The 14,827-nt window shown below is 32.5% G+C and overlaps 1 protein-coding gene across 1 annotated transcript in view; it reads left to right on the top strand.

Annotated features, from left to right (window-relative positions):
* Positions 1-5,726: 5,726 nt before the first annotated feature.
* The window catches only part of MIPOL1 (mirror-image polydactyly 1), a 255,695-nt gene continuing 246,594 nt past the window's right edge, over positions 5,727-14,827 (top strand). The window contains exon 1 of the mRNA XM_081290704.1: positions 5,727-5,781. Within this exon, the coding sequence (XP_081146830.1) occupies positions 5,763-5,781 (19 nt within the window). The 5' untranslated portion in view covers positions 5,727-5,762. The remainder of the gene's footprint in view (positions 5,782-14,827) is intronic.

Below are 14,827 nucleotides of genomic sequence, written 5' to 3'. Positions count from 1 at the left end.
CCCAGGCTCCTTGCTGGGGTGTCCTAATGGGGCTGTGTGACTGGACTGTCTCTGTTTGGTTTCAGCTCCCCGTCGAGGCAGGCGGGCAGTCTCCAGCCGCCCAGTATCTCAGGCAGCGGGCGGGTGATCGGTCGCCGGTGGGGGAGTGGACTTTAGCTGCCCAGTCGGGCGGGCAGCGGGCCAGCTGTCGCCGGTGGGCGAGCGATCTCTAGGCACCCCGTCCTGCGGTCAGTAGCCGGCAGGCGGGCGTTCTCCTACCGCCCAGTTACGCGGGCCTGCGGTTTCCAGCCGCCTAGTCACGAGGGCCTGGCCTCTAGTCCCCTAGTTTCTCCTGCTAGTCTTGGTTTCTCCTGCTAGACCAGATTTCCCCTGAGTGATGGCTCTCGGCAGTTCAAACTGTACTCTGGACCTGCCGTTTGTTGGGTATGGAGGGTGTCTATTGGGGACCCCGGCACTCTATTGTTTTGTTCCCGTGGTGGGGGATAGAACTGTACCGCTTCCTTCCCCGTCTGAAATCCCGTACTCAGCCCGGGGGTCAGTGCGGGCTCATCCAGCAGGATTCCACAGAATTGCAGCCACTTTTCTCCCTGCTTGCTAATTAATTACTTCTCTGCGGCGCCTCGCCTTCTGTAGCCATGGGGAAGGCCGGGCGAATCAGTCAGCCCGGAACCCCGGGGTCGCACAATTGGCTATTGGGATCCCTGGCACTCTATTGTTTTGATTTTTTTCTGTTTGCCCCTCCCTCAGCGCTGGCTAAACAGGTTTCGTTTTGGCTGCTGATGGGAGGGGGAGTTGAAGGTCAGGTGTCTCTAGTTTTCCCCTAGTCTTTATGCAGGCTCACTCTGATACTCCCTCCCCTGGAAAGCCTAGGAGAGCCTAGGAGACACAGACCAGTTTCATTGTTGCAGTCTGTCGGAGAGTGGCGGTGGATACTTCAGCTCTCCAAGATGGTGGCCGCTGATTGCCTTGGAGGAGTTTCCGTTGTGGGGGACGGGACTGTGTCGCTTCATTCCCCGTCTGAAATCCCGTACTCAGCCCGGGGGTCAGTGCGGGGTTCCACCGAATGGCAGCCACTTTCCTCCCTGCTTGCTGATTCGCAGTACCTTTATTTTATTTCTACGTAGTTCTGGGGATCGAACCCAGTTCCTCACACATGCTAGGCAAACACTTTACCACTGAGCCACAACCCCATGCAAAGCCTTTTTGAGGAGGACCTCTGAACAGGGCCTGAATGATGAGAAAAAATATTTTAGATGTCTAGGGACAATTCTAAGCAAAGAGTCTCACAAGTGCAAAACCTTAGGCAAGAATAAGTGTGGTGTGTTCAAAGAACAGAAAAAAGTCCAGGACAACATAGCATCAGTGAGTATTTGGTCTTATGAATAATACTGCTTCAAAGAATCTTTGTATATAAAAATATTTTAAAAATATTTTTGTAAATATTTTTAGTTTTGGAACTGTGTAGTCCAATAGTATATGCATTTCCAATTTTGATATCTATGGTGCAGAACTTCTTTTATCCTTTATTCTTTCTCCCTCAACCTTCTCTTTCTTTCTTAGCTCTAAGGAAATTCAGTTTCTGGAGCCTGGCATGGTTGGACATTTATGTGAAAGGAATTCTTTTTGGGAAATAATGTGCCAAGGGCTGTGAATGTTTGAGAGACTTTTATATATTTGGAAGACAATCCAAAAGTAGGATATAAGTTTATATAGTATATGTCCTGTTAAGTAGTATTTGGCTGTCTGAAAGACAGTGCTCTCCTTTAACCATTTAATAAAACTATTTAAATTCAGAAATAATTAACATTTGTCAATTTAAGAAATAATAAATTCCAAGTTTTTCTAGTTACATATGGATACAGTCCAGTATTATAAGTGATTTCTAGTTTGATACTTGGTTGCAATTCACACAGACTTGTGATTAAGTTAAGGGAATTTAAAGAAAAATTGCCACCAGCCAAAGCCTTTGCTAGAGTGTAGCTTTTGTGAAGTATGGCTTTTAAAGTACTTTTAGAAATCCTTGATACTGCTACTTTGGTAAATAAATACAATTTTTAAATGCTTCTTTATGAAAAGGCATTATTTACTTTTAAACAGTATCACTTATGATTTTTTAGACAAATTAGAAACTTTAGTTTGGCCCAAGAACACATTTTGTTTCATGAAGTGTTTTAATTACCAGGTAAATAAGGAGTGTCAAGTCATACTTGAGAGCATAGAGATGTTTGTTTGAATTTTTTCAATCTATATTTTTTTGATGGGGGAATATAGGAAACTTTGTCAGATATATCAACATTCTTATGTGCTTAGAGAGAGAAGGAGATATGCAATATGCTTAATTTATTTTTATTTTTTTTGAAAGAAAAATAAATTTTACTTCCTTTGAGAATTAAAAATAACTTAGAAGAATGATGTTAGGAATCTGTGATGGACAGAGAGCATTTTGATTTAACAGATGCTGCTGTGATATATAATGTTGATTAGAGTTTTTTTTAAACTAAGTAAGCTTCTTCAGTACAACTTATAAACAAATTTTAGATGGAAATTGATTTTACTTTGCTTTTTGAATCTGGTATAGATTACTAATAATAAATCAATTAATTTACATTTGATCTGTAATGATTAAGTAACCTGGTTTTTCTCATTGTCTGCTACAAAGTCATCTAACTAGTTTTAATGTATATATATACTTTTTTACTGAAAATTAAGTTCTTGATATCAAATCTTTATGATAAGGACAGGAATTAGTATTTTATTAGCCTTAATCCATTGTCCTTAAAAGGATAGAAATGTAAAATATGTTGCATGTTTACAGAAATCCATTCCTATTATAATATGTGGATATGTATTTTAATTGTTTGAATCATTAAAACATCTAATTTTTGCCTAAGAATATGCAAATGTGCCATTAAATCTGTTTTTTAAGATTTTTCCAGTTTAATGTCTGAATCCAAATTCATAAAGAGTTGGAAAAATGAGATGTCTGAGCTATAGGATTCACAGGGATTTCATATGAAGCCTATTTAATCAGGATAACACTGTTATTAATATTCATAATGTCAGCTGGAACACAAATGACAGACTATGGGGCCTAAAAATTTTACTTGGTGAATTTATTAAAAGTAGCTTAAAAAATTAATGGAATTTAAGTAAAGTTGGTGAATATGAAAATCTTATGTTAGCAGAAAAAAAATCTCTATTAGAACTTTCTTTAAGATCATTTTGCATTGATGTCTTTTGACAGATTTCATTGGTACTTAAAGAAGAAAGATGCATGAATGGTCATTTAAGAGGATTTAAACACATTGGCACATTAATTTTTACATGAATAATAAGTACTTTCCAAAAGCAATTAACTTACAGTGTACAAGATATGAATTGAAAAATAAGACTCTGACATCAAGGGCAAAGGAAATGTGCTGTACATTTTAAACTTAGTGACAGGATTTTTTAATATTTTGATTTATTTTATTTTTATAGTTTGCAGAGGATATGACTTAGAATATGGTTATATTAATGCATTTGAAAGCAAATTAGAAGGGCATTAATTTAATGCTCTCTTCCTCTCAAATGGTATTGTGTTAAGCATTATCTTCTCCAAGTCATTTGCATTTATTGAAGAAGTAAACATTTGTTGTGCTAATTGCAGCATTTTATTAGAGAACATGTTCAATGCTTTAGAAAGGCAAAGGGATGATACCAATTAGGTTTAGTGGCAGAAATACATGTTTTAACAAACACTTTTGATTATAGCATTACTTAAAAATATACTTAAAAGTATAATAAGCTTCTGAAAGTTCTGTGTGAAAAGTTAAGGACCATCTGACTAGTAGAGTAGTAAATTCATCCTGAATTTTAGGCTAGGAAAGTAAAAACTTAAGAATGTTGTGAGACCAGCATGTACTTTATGTTGCACAGGGCTTATTACTTTTTACATTTTAAAATATGCTTATTATGGAAGTTATACCAGTATTTAAGTTTTTGTTTTTATTATTGGTATTCATTAAAAATAATTAATTTTAGAGTATTCTGTGAAATCAGTAAAATTATTTGTTTTAGAAACTTTTATAAAAATTTAAGTACTTTTGAAAACATAGCTAGTTATTATTGACTATCAGTCTAATTAGGCCTTGAGCCTTGCCATTGAGAGATCATAGGTATTCATAATGGTAGTTCAGATGGGTACTAGAAGGTTCACTTCCAGTCTGTGTTTAGGAATTGTCCAGTACGTTTTGAAACTCAGAGATTTATTGGAAAAAACATTAACTTAATGGGAGTATTTACAAATTACCATAGTTTTATACTGTATGGAATGAAATCAAATGGGTATACTAGTTAATATTATTTGTCTAGTGGCTTTTAAAGAATGTGTCATTGGATTTTTTGTTTTGGGCCCCGATGTATTCACTTATGTGCCCAGGAGAGGGCAGCATTTTACTATGTCAGGCTCATAAAAGAATTTGCCCTGCTTAGACTGTCAATGTTTCTTGTAATTACTCCCAGTATATTTGTTGCTTGCTTATGAATTAACTTGCATTTATGGAACTAAATCATTCCAATCATTTAATTACACCTGAGGAGCTGAACTATAATTGCTTGCTTCCAACTAGGATCTGATATGGCTTGAGCAGTATTAATTTGGTGTTTACTTTTCTGAGTGCTAAAAGCATTAAAATGATTGTGCAATGGGATTACATTTTACTAATTGCTGGCATTCATTAGCTGGGTAAATGATGAGGAAGAGTGACTGTATATTGCAGAGGGATAAAATTATGGTTTTAAATAGTATATTACTAAGCACATTAAAGCCTGTAAGACATGTTTTAAAATACTCCAGAGGTTATTAAAGACTGTATTTTCTACATGTCTTGCTATATGAATCTCTTATTAAAATACTTCAATTATTATTAACCTTTTTGGGCAATATGTAGGGAAATGGCTTCATTGACTGGAACATATTTCTTTGATATTAATAACTTCCTATATTTTCAACTAATCCAAAAGTAAATGAGGAACTTAGAAAAAGATTGCCAACTCCAGATCAACATATTTAGAGAAAATTGGAAAAGGAGAAGCTTACTACAGCTTATTTGAGGACTTTTTAAAGAACGCAGGGTTCTAGCTGTGAGGTAAATCTAATTTTATTCCCTTTTAAAGCAAGACAAAAACAAAACAAGAAACTTACATAGCTTTTACCATGTTTACTATGAAAACAAGTACAACAGAGAAATACCAATAATTTCACAATTTAATGATTTGACTTCTTTGATTTAAAAATTACAATAACAAGATTAAATTGCTTTTACAAGTGTTAAATGTTTTATATGAATATGCATAGCAAACTCAGATTAATAAATTTGAAATTTTTGGTGCACAAATTATAGCATAAACAATAAAATTTTTTAGATGCAGGAAATTATAGTTGGAGAAACGCTAAATAAATTAAATGTTCTGTAACCAAAGCAGCAAAAATGTCTAAAAAACTTAACTTGAACTATATTTATGAAAATATAACTGTGAGGAAAAGAACCTTTTTCTAAGAAAAAGATTTTATTTCACCTGTTGAAATAGACTTAATTGTCCTATTGTAAATGTTTTCAAAAACCATTTATCCTGTTAATTCTCTGTTAAACAAAGGTAAGGTTTAGGTGTGTTCTGATATATTGTTTTAAGTTTATTTATCTAGAGTTGGCTTTATTTTAGCTTCAATCTTGGAGTAAAAACCAGGGACACTGCCAGAGCAAATAAGAACAAAAGTACAAATGGAGGACTGGTCAAAAGGTAAGGACTTTTAAGGTATTAATACGAAGCCCCAGGTGTTGTGGCAGTTCAAGGCACTGAATGAAATGTGTTTGTTCTAACCAACATGTGAGGCAGACATGCACACATGCAAACATATGTGCACTTGGGCGTGTGCGCACACGCACACACACTCACACACACACACACACACACACACACACAAAGGATACCCACACAAAGAGATCCATGTATTACAAAAGAGACACAAAGACCCAGAAAAAGAGACATACACGTGCACATAAATAAAGAGATAAACATAAAAAAGACACTGAGAGGAAGAGGAAAAAGATGCACGGAGAAATAAAAACAAACATACAAAAAGAGAAGATGGTGACACAGAGAAAGAGAGATACAGAGGCACACTCACAGAGAAAAAGACATAGAAAGGGATATAATTAGAGAGGAAAACACAGACAAACATAGACACATATACAGAAGCAAACAGAAAGAAACACAAACAGAGAGACTCAGAGTAAGAGATACAGTGAGAAGATGATGTACAGTGAGGGAGAGACAGGAAAGAAAGACACACAAAACTAGAAGCACAGGCATACAAACCGATTAACACACAAAAAAGACTCTCAGAGGCAAAACTCATGCATAGTAGAAGAGACAGAAAATACACATATACTACACATAGAAATAGACTGAGAAACATAGATATAGAGACAGATATAGACATTCACATCTTGAGATACACCCAGAGGCACTTCAAGAGGGAAAGAATCAGAAAGAGCAAGAGAGATCTGCAGAGATATAAGATATGTAGAGATGTGGGGATGGAAACAAAGATTCTTTGAGAGAGACAGAGAGACACAGGAAGAGACAGAGAGAAGCAAATACAGTTACACATAGGCCTAGAACACAGCCTAAGAGACAGAACAGTCATACACAGAAACAGTTTGAAAGTCATTTCAAACTCATAGACTGAGAGCCTGAAATAGATAGACAGACAGATAAATGAGTGGTAGTACATGTAAGCAACATCTACATGGAACAGGGAAAAAGAGGATTTAAAGTGTATTATGGTAAAATGTTGAAGATATGGAATCCTTAGAAAAATGAATCATTTGAATATAATACAATTGAAAACTTAAACCTTTATATACATCTTTTTCATTTCTTCTCAATTTTATAATTTAAAATATAGAATTCTTACTAAAGTACTATATAATCTTTCCCTTTTGTATTTCCTTTTACCCATAATAATGCTCTTTTCAAATTCACCTATATTCAGGCACATTATTCCTTGTTTTAGAAAGTTAAAGGCTTTTTGGGGTGGGGGCTGTTTCATAGTCATTATGTTAAATCAGTTGATTACATTTTTTTCCTGAAGTATTACAAGATATTATGCTTTCTGAGTACCTTTTTCTGAATTTTGCATTGTTTTTGACTTCCATATAAAAACTTATATAAAAGCATATATAACCTATATGAACCCTCTTGCTGTTAATTCTATCATTAGTAATTTCCTTTCTAACTTGGGACTCTGGGCTGCTTGTTACAAATTTAGCATCCAGATGACTTATTGAATTGTGTGTAAAGTAGTAATACATAATATCTGAGTAATGTGATTAAAGGTTCTTAATGTTAATTGTTTTAATGTATGGACTATGTGACATTTAATTTTGACCTATTCTCTTTATATTCAAGTTTATGATAAGAATATATTGGTGTGTGGTTAACTAATTTTTGTTGTAGATATTTTTATTTATTTATTTTTTTGCCAGTGCTGGGTATCAAACCCAGGACCTCATGCATGCTAGGCAAGCACTCCACCATTGAGCAACATTCCAGCCCAATATTTTTATTATTTTATTCAAGTAAGCAAGCAACATTCTTCGTTTCAGGAGTTCAGAAAGCATTCTCCTCAATTTATTTACAAAATAAGAAAAAGTAAGCAAATTGCAACGTACCTATTGTTTATATTCCCTATTCACAGGTCACATTGCTGTGAAAATCATATTGTTCAAATCAGAGGCCATAGGGCCTTTAAGCAACCAAAGGAATTAATGTTTAATGTATCTAAAAAGTGGGAAGACAAGAAGGAATTACTTCTTATAATTGTAAAAGTGACCATTCTTTTCCTGGCCTTGTTATAGAAACACTGCTGAAATATTTTAAGTCCAAAGAGTTGATAAGGTAGATAATGTAACAGATATAACCATTTACAATTTTGTTTGTTTTTATCATTATAGACATCTTGGAAAATGTAAAGCCAAGGTTGGTAGAAGGGAGTGGTGAAGATATCTACAAAATGTGTCCAACTTTTTTTTAAAGAACTTAAAAACAACACTGACTGTATTGTTTAAGTCGATAGAAGTATATAAGTGTGAATACATATGTGTTGCCATATGGGGATTGGTACCAATGATGTTTTGCCTTTTGTGAAAACTTTCTATTTTTCAGCATTTTCTTTTGTCTGCTTTTAAGAAATGAAATGTCATAATCAAAGGAGTTTATGCTTATGTAAAATCAACCCTTAGAAAAAACAACTTGACCTATGATTGATTGCTTAGCCCTCTTTAGCACTTACACTTAGCCCTTTTGTATATGTATATTCTGTATCCTAGAATTCTGCCAATTGTGGATGGAAAATATGTGGAAATAAAAATTGCTTCTGTACTGAACATGGACAGACATTTCCATTTGTTATTATTCCTGAAACAATACAATGTATCAACTATTTACATAGTATTAGGTATTAAAATTCATCTAGAGATGATTTTAAAGTATATGGAAGGATTGTAAATAGGTTATATGCAAATTCTATGACATTTTTTTATAAGGGATTTAAGCATCTAAAGATTTTGATATCTATGGGGGTTCCTGTACCAATTCCCCATGGATACCAAAGACAACTGTACTCATTTACTTTGTAAGAAAAAAGGCATGGAGATCAGAAAGCTTGTATGAATAATTATTTGGAATAATGTTGTAGTTTCCTGAATATTTTTTACATTAACTTAGGTAATTTTTATTAGCAGAAACATAGTCTAATGGTTTTATGGCATTCAACGATCCTTAGGAGATAGTTTATGTATTATTTATTGATAAATTCTTCTGCCATAAGTATATATAATTCTAATAATGTAGGTTAAAATGAGGGCTAGATACCAGTTAAATTTAGAAAATTGCGAGAAACTTATTTAAATTTAGAACCTTTAGGGGTCAGTGTTCCCTAAGAAAGGTTAAAAAAGGTTACTATGCATACCAAAATTAAATATTAAATCTGCTGTCTTTCAAATATTTTTTACAAAGTAAAAATAAGAAATGGTGAGAATTCCACAGCTTGAAGAAGCCTTAGACAAAAACCTTAAAGTTTATTATTTAAGAATCATTTACTATGCTTTCAAAACACAGTAGTTACTTTTATGTATTATCTTAATTTAGATATGAATTGCATGTTTTTAAACTAATTGGCCTTTATGGTTAAAGTGAGCATTATTCTAAATCAGGATTCTTTGTACTCATTTGAAACAAGGTGTGAAACCTCTTCTAAAACTACCTGTGTTAGTAGAATCCTTACATGTTGCAATTTATTGAAGTCTAATAAGTATTTTGAAAAATCTTATCTTACCAAATTTAAATAAAAAACAACTCTCATCCTCTTTATTCTAGAATTGGACTAGCAATTATCTTTTATAGTCATGATTCTTATGGTTTTACTGTGAAATAAATAATCGAAAGAATTTTTCTTAATAAAATTTAACAAAAGGTAACTTGTATATTTTTAGTGTCTTATTAAATTAGAATACTGTTTATTCATGCTTAGCATTTTATTTATTTGTTTGTTTATTTATTTACTTGGTGGTACTGGAGGTTGAACCCAGGGCCTTGTGCATGCAAGCACTCTACCAGCTGAGCTATATCCCCAGCCCCTCATACTTAGCATTTTAAATCTGTACTACCATCTACTTCTTTTATTCATTCACCTTTCTTTTTGCAAGGTATTTAGTATTTTACCTTTTGTTCATCTGTTATTCTGCAATGAAATTATAACTGAAACTTGCATGATTTGCAAACTTTTGGAAGATTAAACAACTAAAGAAATTCTCTAGAAAAACATCTATGATGCCTTTAAATGTCACTGATTATTTTGATGAAAATATGATTGTAGAATCTCAATTGTTTTTCATAAACTTGTTTAAGGCAGAAAGGAATGAAATGGATTAGAATGAACATTCATTTCTACCAAAAAGATAGCTGGTAGAAAAAAAAATCTGTAGGAATTATGATTAAGAACTTATTGAAACTGAAGGTTTTCAACAGATCCAGATAACTAATCAGTAGTAAATAATATTTAATAAATGTAAGTAATGGCATATATTCCCTAAATAGTAATTTAATTAGTAATTACTAATTTTAAGCTTATTTCCTATATTGGAAAGTAGAGGTGAACTGTATTGGAAGATCAGTCCATTTAATAATTTCAATAAAGTATTATGATAGAAACAACACAAGTTTTGGAGCTAGATAGATCTTTTAATTTTTCACTTACTAACCACCTCAACTTGTATACAAGTTCATCACTACTTGCAAGCCTGAGTTTTCTTGTGGGGAAATGGAGAAATAATCTTTGTGAATATTAGGTTTGATGTATGGTAAGGCCCTACTACAATGCCTGAAACAGGAAATGAATTAATATATTTCACATATTAGAGTATTTTCACTAATGTGGTGGTGGTGATTACAAAGTCTAAAAATAGATTGCTGACAAAACGATCTTTAAATAAATAATGATTGTTATATCTTATTCTTTCCAATTATAGAAATTAAGTATTAAAGTTTCAAAAATATTAGGAAATATTAACCATATCAAATACTGTTGTTATCAGTTTAATAAGTCTGTTCTCTTCAAATGTAATACTCATACTATCATTAGAAATTTGATTTTTCAAAGAGGAATAGTTTATGTTTGTGTATTTGGTAGAATGTAATATAGAATCAGTAATACTCATTAAGGGTAATATCTAATTTGGCTATATTTGAATTCTGATTGCAGTAAAAACTATTCAGACTAGTGACATCACAAAATATATGCCTTTTCCTTTTGGCAAGTGTGAAGTTAAGGTTGTATTTTAAATTTCTTCATATGCCCTAGAGGGGTTGAAAAAAGGAAATGCCTGAGATTTGATTAAATTTACTATTTAGCTCCATAGTACTTAGATTAATAGAGTGCTAGTGGCTTCTCACACATGACCATCTAGAATATTTCAGAGTGGTGGTAGGATCCTGGCAGCTGGCCAACAAGGATTGATTCGTTTCCTGAGGAAACACTAAGGCTACTCTTAGAATAATGATGCAGGTTGTACTCTTTTATTAAATTTTTTCTTTTATTTTAAATAAGTTTATTAAAATAAGTAGGTTCTGGGGTTTCTTTATTATTTAAGCTTACTATGAATGATTCTGTTATTAATCTTGGGCTCAGTAGAAAAATGGAATGAAAAAAAAATAATTACAAGGGCAACTTAATTTTCTAGCTGGTTATATAACATTTCTTATTAACTGTGTTTTAACATCATTTCTGATACAAATACTTCATATTGGTGAGTTTATGCCATATATTCCTTTTTAAAATTAGCTTTATTATTTTTGGAATACTTTTAGGTTCACAACAAAATTGAGAGAAAACCCCAGGATTCCCTTATCCTCCAACCCCCATAATGCACAATCTTCCTCACCATTAAAGTCCTACTCCATCCTGGTACATTTGTTACAGTTCATGAACCCACCCATAAATTCTTAATAGGGGAAAAGTTTGTAAGATGATAGGAATCAATCTTTCTTTCCCACTCCTTCCCTTCCCCAAATTTAAAGAGTGTTTTAAATCTGTTCAGCTATAGTTCTTCATGTGAAATTCTTACTACATTTTTAATCTTCCACTTTATAGAAATGATCATTTCTAAGAATGAACATAAAATGATATTTTTTTATTTTAATAGAATTTCGTCTGTCATTTTATTCTATTGGTATGATTCTCTTTGTAGAACCTGTGACTTGTTTTTTTTTAGTTCAAGGGTATACCAGCCTCATTTATGCAAGTAATTTCAAATGTATTTTTGACATAAAACAGGAAATGCTTTTGGAAATAGGAAAAATGACTTGAATTTGCCAAAAGTCTTTTTGCTTCATTTAAAATTCTTTTTCCATAGGATTCTGTGCTCTTCAGTAAATATCCTCATTCATTTCTACTTATGGTCTTTTAGGACAGAACACTTTCTGGAATGTGTACAACACAAATCTTAATATTGTAATATTGAATCTTTAATTTTCTAGAAATTAGAATTTCAGTTTATATAAAATCACTGTTGTGGTCTCCTTAATATGATTGCTATAAAATTGTAAGTGAGTATTGACATTTTGTTGATTTAGAAGATCAGTGTACACTAGTTTATAGACTGAATTTAAGGCTATTTACAGAGTTGGTCCTGGTTGTCTGTAAAGCAGGACTGATGTGACATCCTGGATTTAAAGGTATTCATTATACTTTTCAAGAAATGTTTCCTAAATGGCAAAATTATATATTTTACGGTATATTTTCTCCCTATGTTTTGGTTATAAATAATTCTATACTAGTAGAAGAAAAAAATTTGGAGGATTTTACTAAATAACTCAACTTTTAGTGGTCTGTTTTCTATCCTGTAGGTCATCATTATCTTTTGGGAAGAATATCATACACTATTTTTCTTTGTGTTTTGCTTATTGTGGGGAATATGAAAAGGCAAAAACAAATCAGGCTTTAAGTTTTTAAAATTGGTTAAGTACATTATCTCATAGTTTCAGTGATTTAATTAAAAATATTCTAAGGGCCTGGGGGTGTAGCTGATGGACAGCACTGGGTTCAGCCCCTAGCACTTTCCCTAAAAAAATCTTTTATAATTTTTTGGTGAAATTGATAATTCTTTGCCAAATGGTAAAATTTTACTGATGAGATGCAAGGTAAAAATAATTATTTTTAAAAATCATATTTTGACTTTCATGTTTGACTGATTCTTGTTTTATGCATAAACTTTTAATATTTTTAAGTTAGTGCACTAATGGGTAAGAAGTATAAAAGCTAAGCAGTTTATATGATAAAATTATACTTAGTGCATAGAAATTACATATTGTAGGCTTTTGCTATTTCAGTATTTTTTTAAATTAACAATTAAATCCTCCTTTTTAATACAATCTTGCTGTCTGTACCTAGTGTAATTTGATATATTCTAGCTAACAGTTGACTAACATAACTAACAACATTTGTTGATTTGAGCATTTTTAGTATTACATTATAATCAAGTTAAGCACAAATGTCATTTTTTTCTTTCTTTATTAATATCTTCCTCTACCTTAGAAAATTAAAAATTTAAATTAATATCAGTCTCCAGGAGATTGGGATATAAGTAAAGTTTATTTAGCATTAGTTTCTTTGAGCCAACAAGTATGTGGAAAAAAATATGATACGAAAGACAGAACAAATATATAGTCCTTAAATTTTCAGGGTTACATACATACTCTCAAAATTTGGAATGCAAAGTAATATATTCTATATCCTTTCCCCAGATTACTATAAATGTAAAGAAACTGTAATTTGAAAGAATCCCTGTTTTAAAAGAGATGCTTTATAAATTTTTATTAGAACCAATGTTGCAAAATTTAGTCACTGAAGTCATAAACTCAATTGCTTATAGGAATTGAAAGTTAAAAAAGAAAGAAAGAAAGAAAGAAAATCACAGTTCAACAAAGCCGATTGTTTCTTTTGAGAAATCTTCATTGCCTGTATTTTATTATTTTATAATCAACCAATATAGTGTTTAAGACTAGAACAAGGCTACATTAGTCCAGGTAAGAAGAGCAAAGACCAAAAGAAATTTTTTTTCATTAAAAAAGGAGTCCTTGATCTCATGAGAATGCAGTAGAAAGTAGCATCAGAGACTTCCTCTGCATTTTTAATAGACCATTTGCTAGCTGAGATGTTCTGTATTCACCCTTTATTACCTTTTTCTTTTTTAAAAAAGGTCTGTCCCCTTCCCCCAAGTCATTTGAAATGAACACATCAAAAAACAAATTTACTTTTCTGAGACTTTTTAAATTTCAGGTATTTAATGCTTTTTAAAAAGTTTAAAATTCAACTCTAACCAGGGGCTGATGATGCTGTAGTGTAACTGACTAACAAGGCAGTAGTTCAGAAGTCACAGTTGATTAATGAAATAACACCTTTACCTTTTCCTTTTACGCTTTTTTTTTTAACAAATGGTGAATTTGAATAAAACATCATTTGCATAGAAAGTTATGTAATGATGCCATATAGAGTATAATGATTTCCTAAAACCTTGTATTTAAAGTAACCTGAATTACAATGAGAGATAAACAGAATATTTACCCATCCCTTATGAGCTGCTGCTGATATGTAAATTTATTCTTCTACTTTGCACAAATATACTTTTGAGCTACTGCTTAAACACTTTGAGGTCCTTAGTCAAACAGTTTTAATGATGCCTCCAATATTATGAAAGTGTGACATTTGATGAATGTCTCATATAGTTTTGATATCAGGGCACATGTCAACAAAAAAAATTGAGCATTGGTTTGTCATGCAACACCTAGATAATTTATAATTTTACTGTTTATATCCATCTTGACATTTTTTATCTGCCAAAGGCAGGTTTCATTTGGAATCTTAATCTGAGATTTATTTGGTGGATCTGGAAATCATAGCTAGGATTCCCACAGGAAATGGTCCATCTACCAACAGATTAAATAGCAGTCCTGCAGTTGTTAGGGGAGCTCTGCATTTAACACACATGCATACTCATTCAGTCAGCACTGTGGAGAAAAATTAAAGTAGTAACCCAGGTTTAGGAACAATGTAGCTAAAAAGTCCCATATTTGCTGAATGACAAAGGGTTATATAGCAGCATTTCATTTTATTATTCGTGCTTGAATTTCTTGTTTGCTTTGTTGAGTCTGCTGACGAATACTAATAAATGCCTGCAACAATCCAGACGAGAGATGCCTGGCAACAAAGCTATGCGGTGGACCT

The sequence above is a fragment of the Spermophilus citellus genome (assembly GCF_964194105.1).
Source record: "Spermophilus citellus genome assembly, chromosome: 4".
NCBI classification, from domain to species: Eukaryota; Metazoa; Chordata; class Mammalia; order Rodentia; family Sciuridae; genus Spermophilus; species Spermophilus citellus.
Note: the sequence above shows the minus strand (reverse complement) of the source record. Positions and strands in the feature narration are given on the sequence as shown.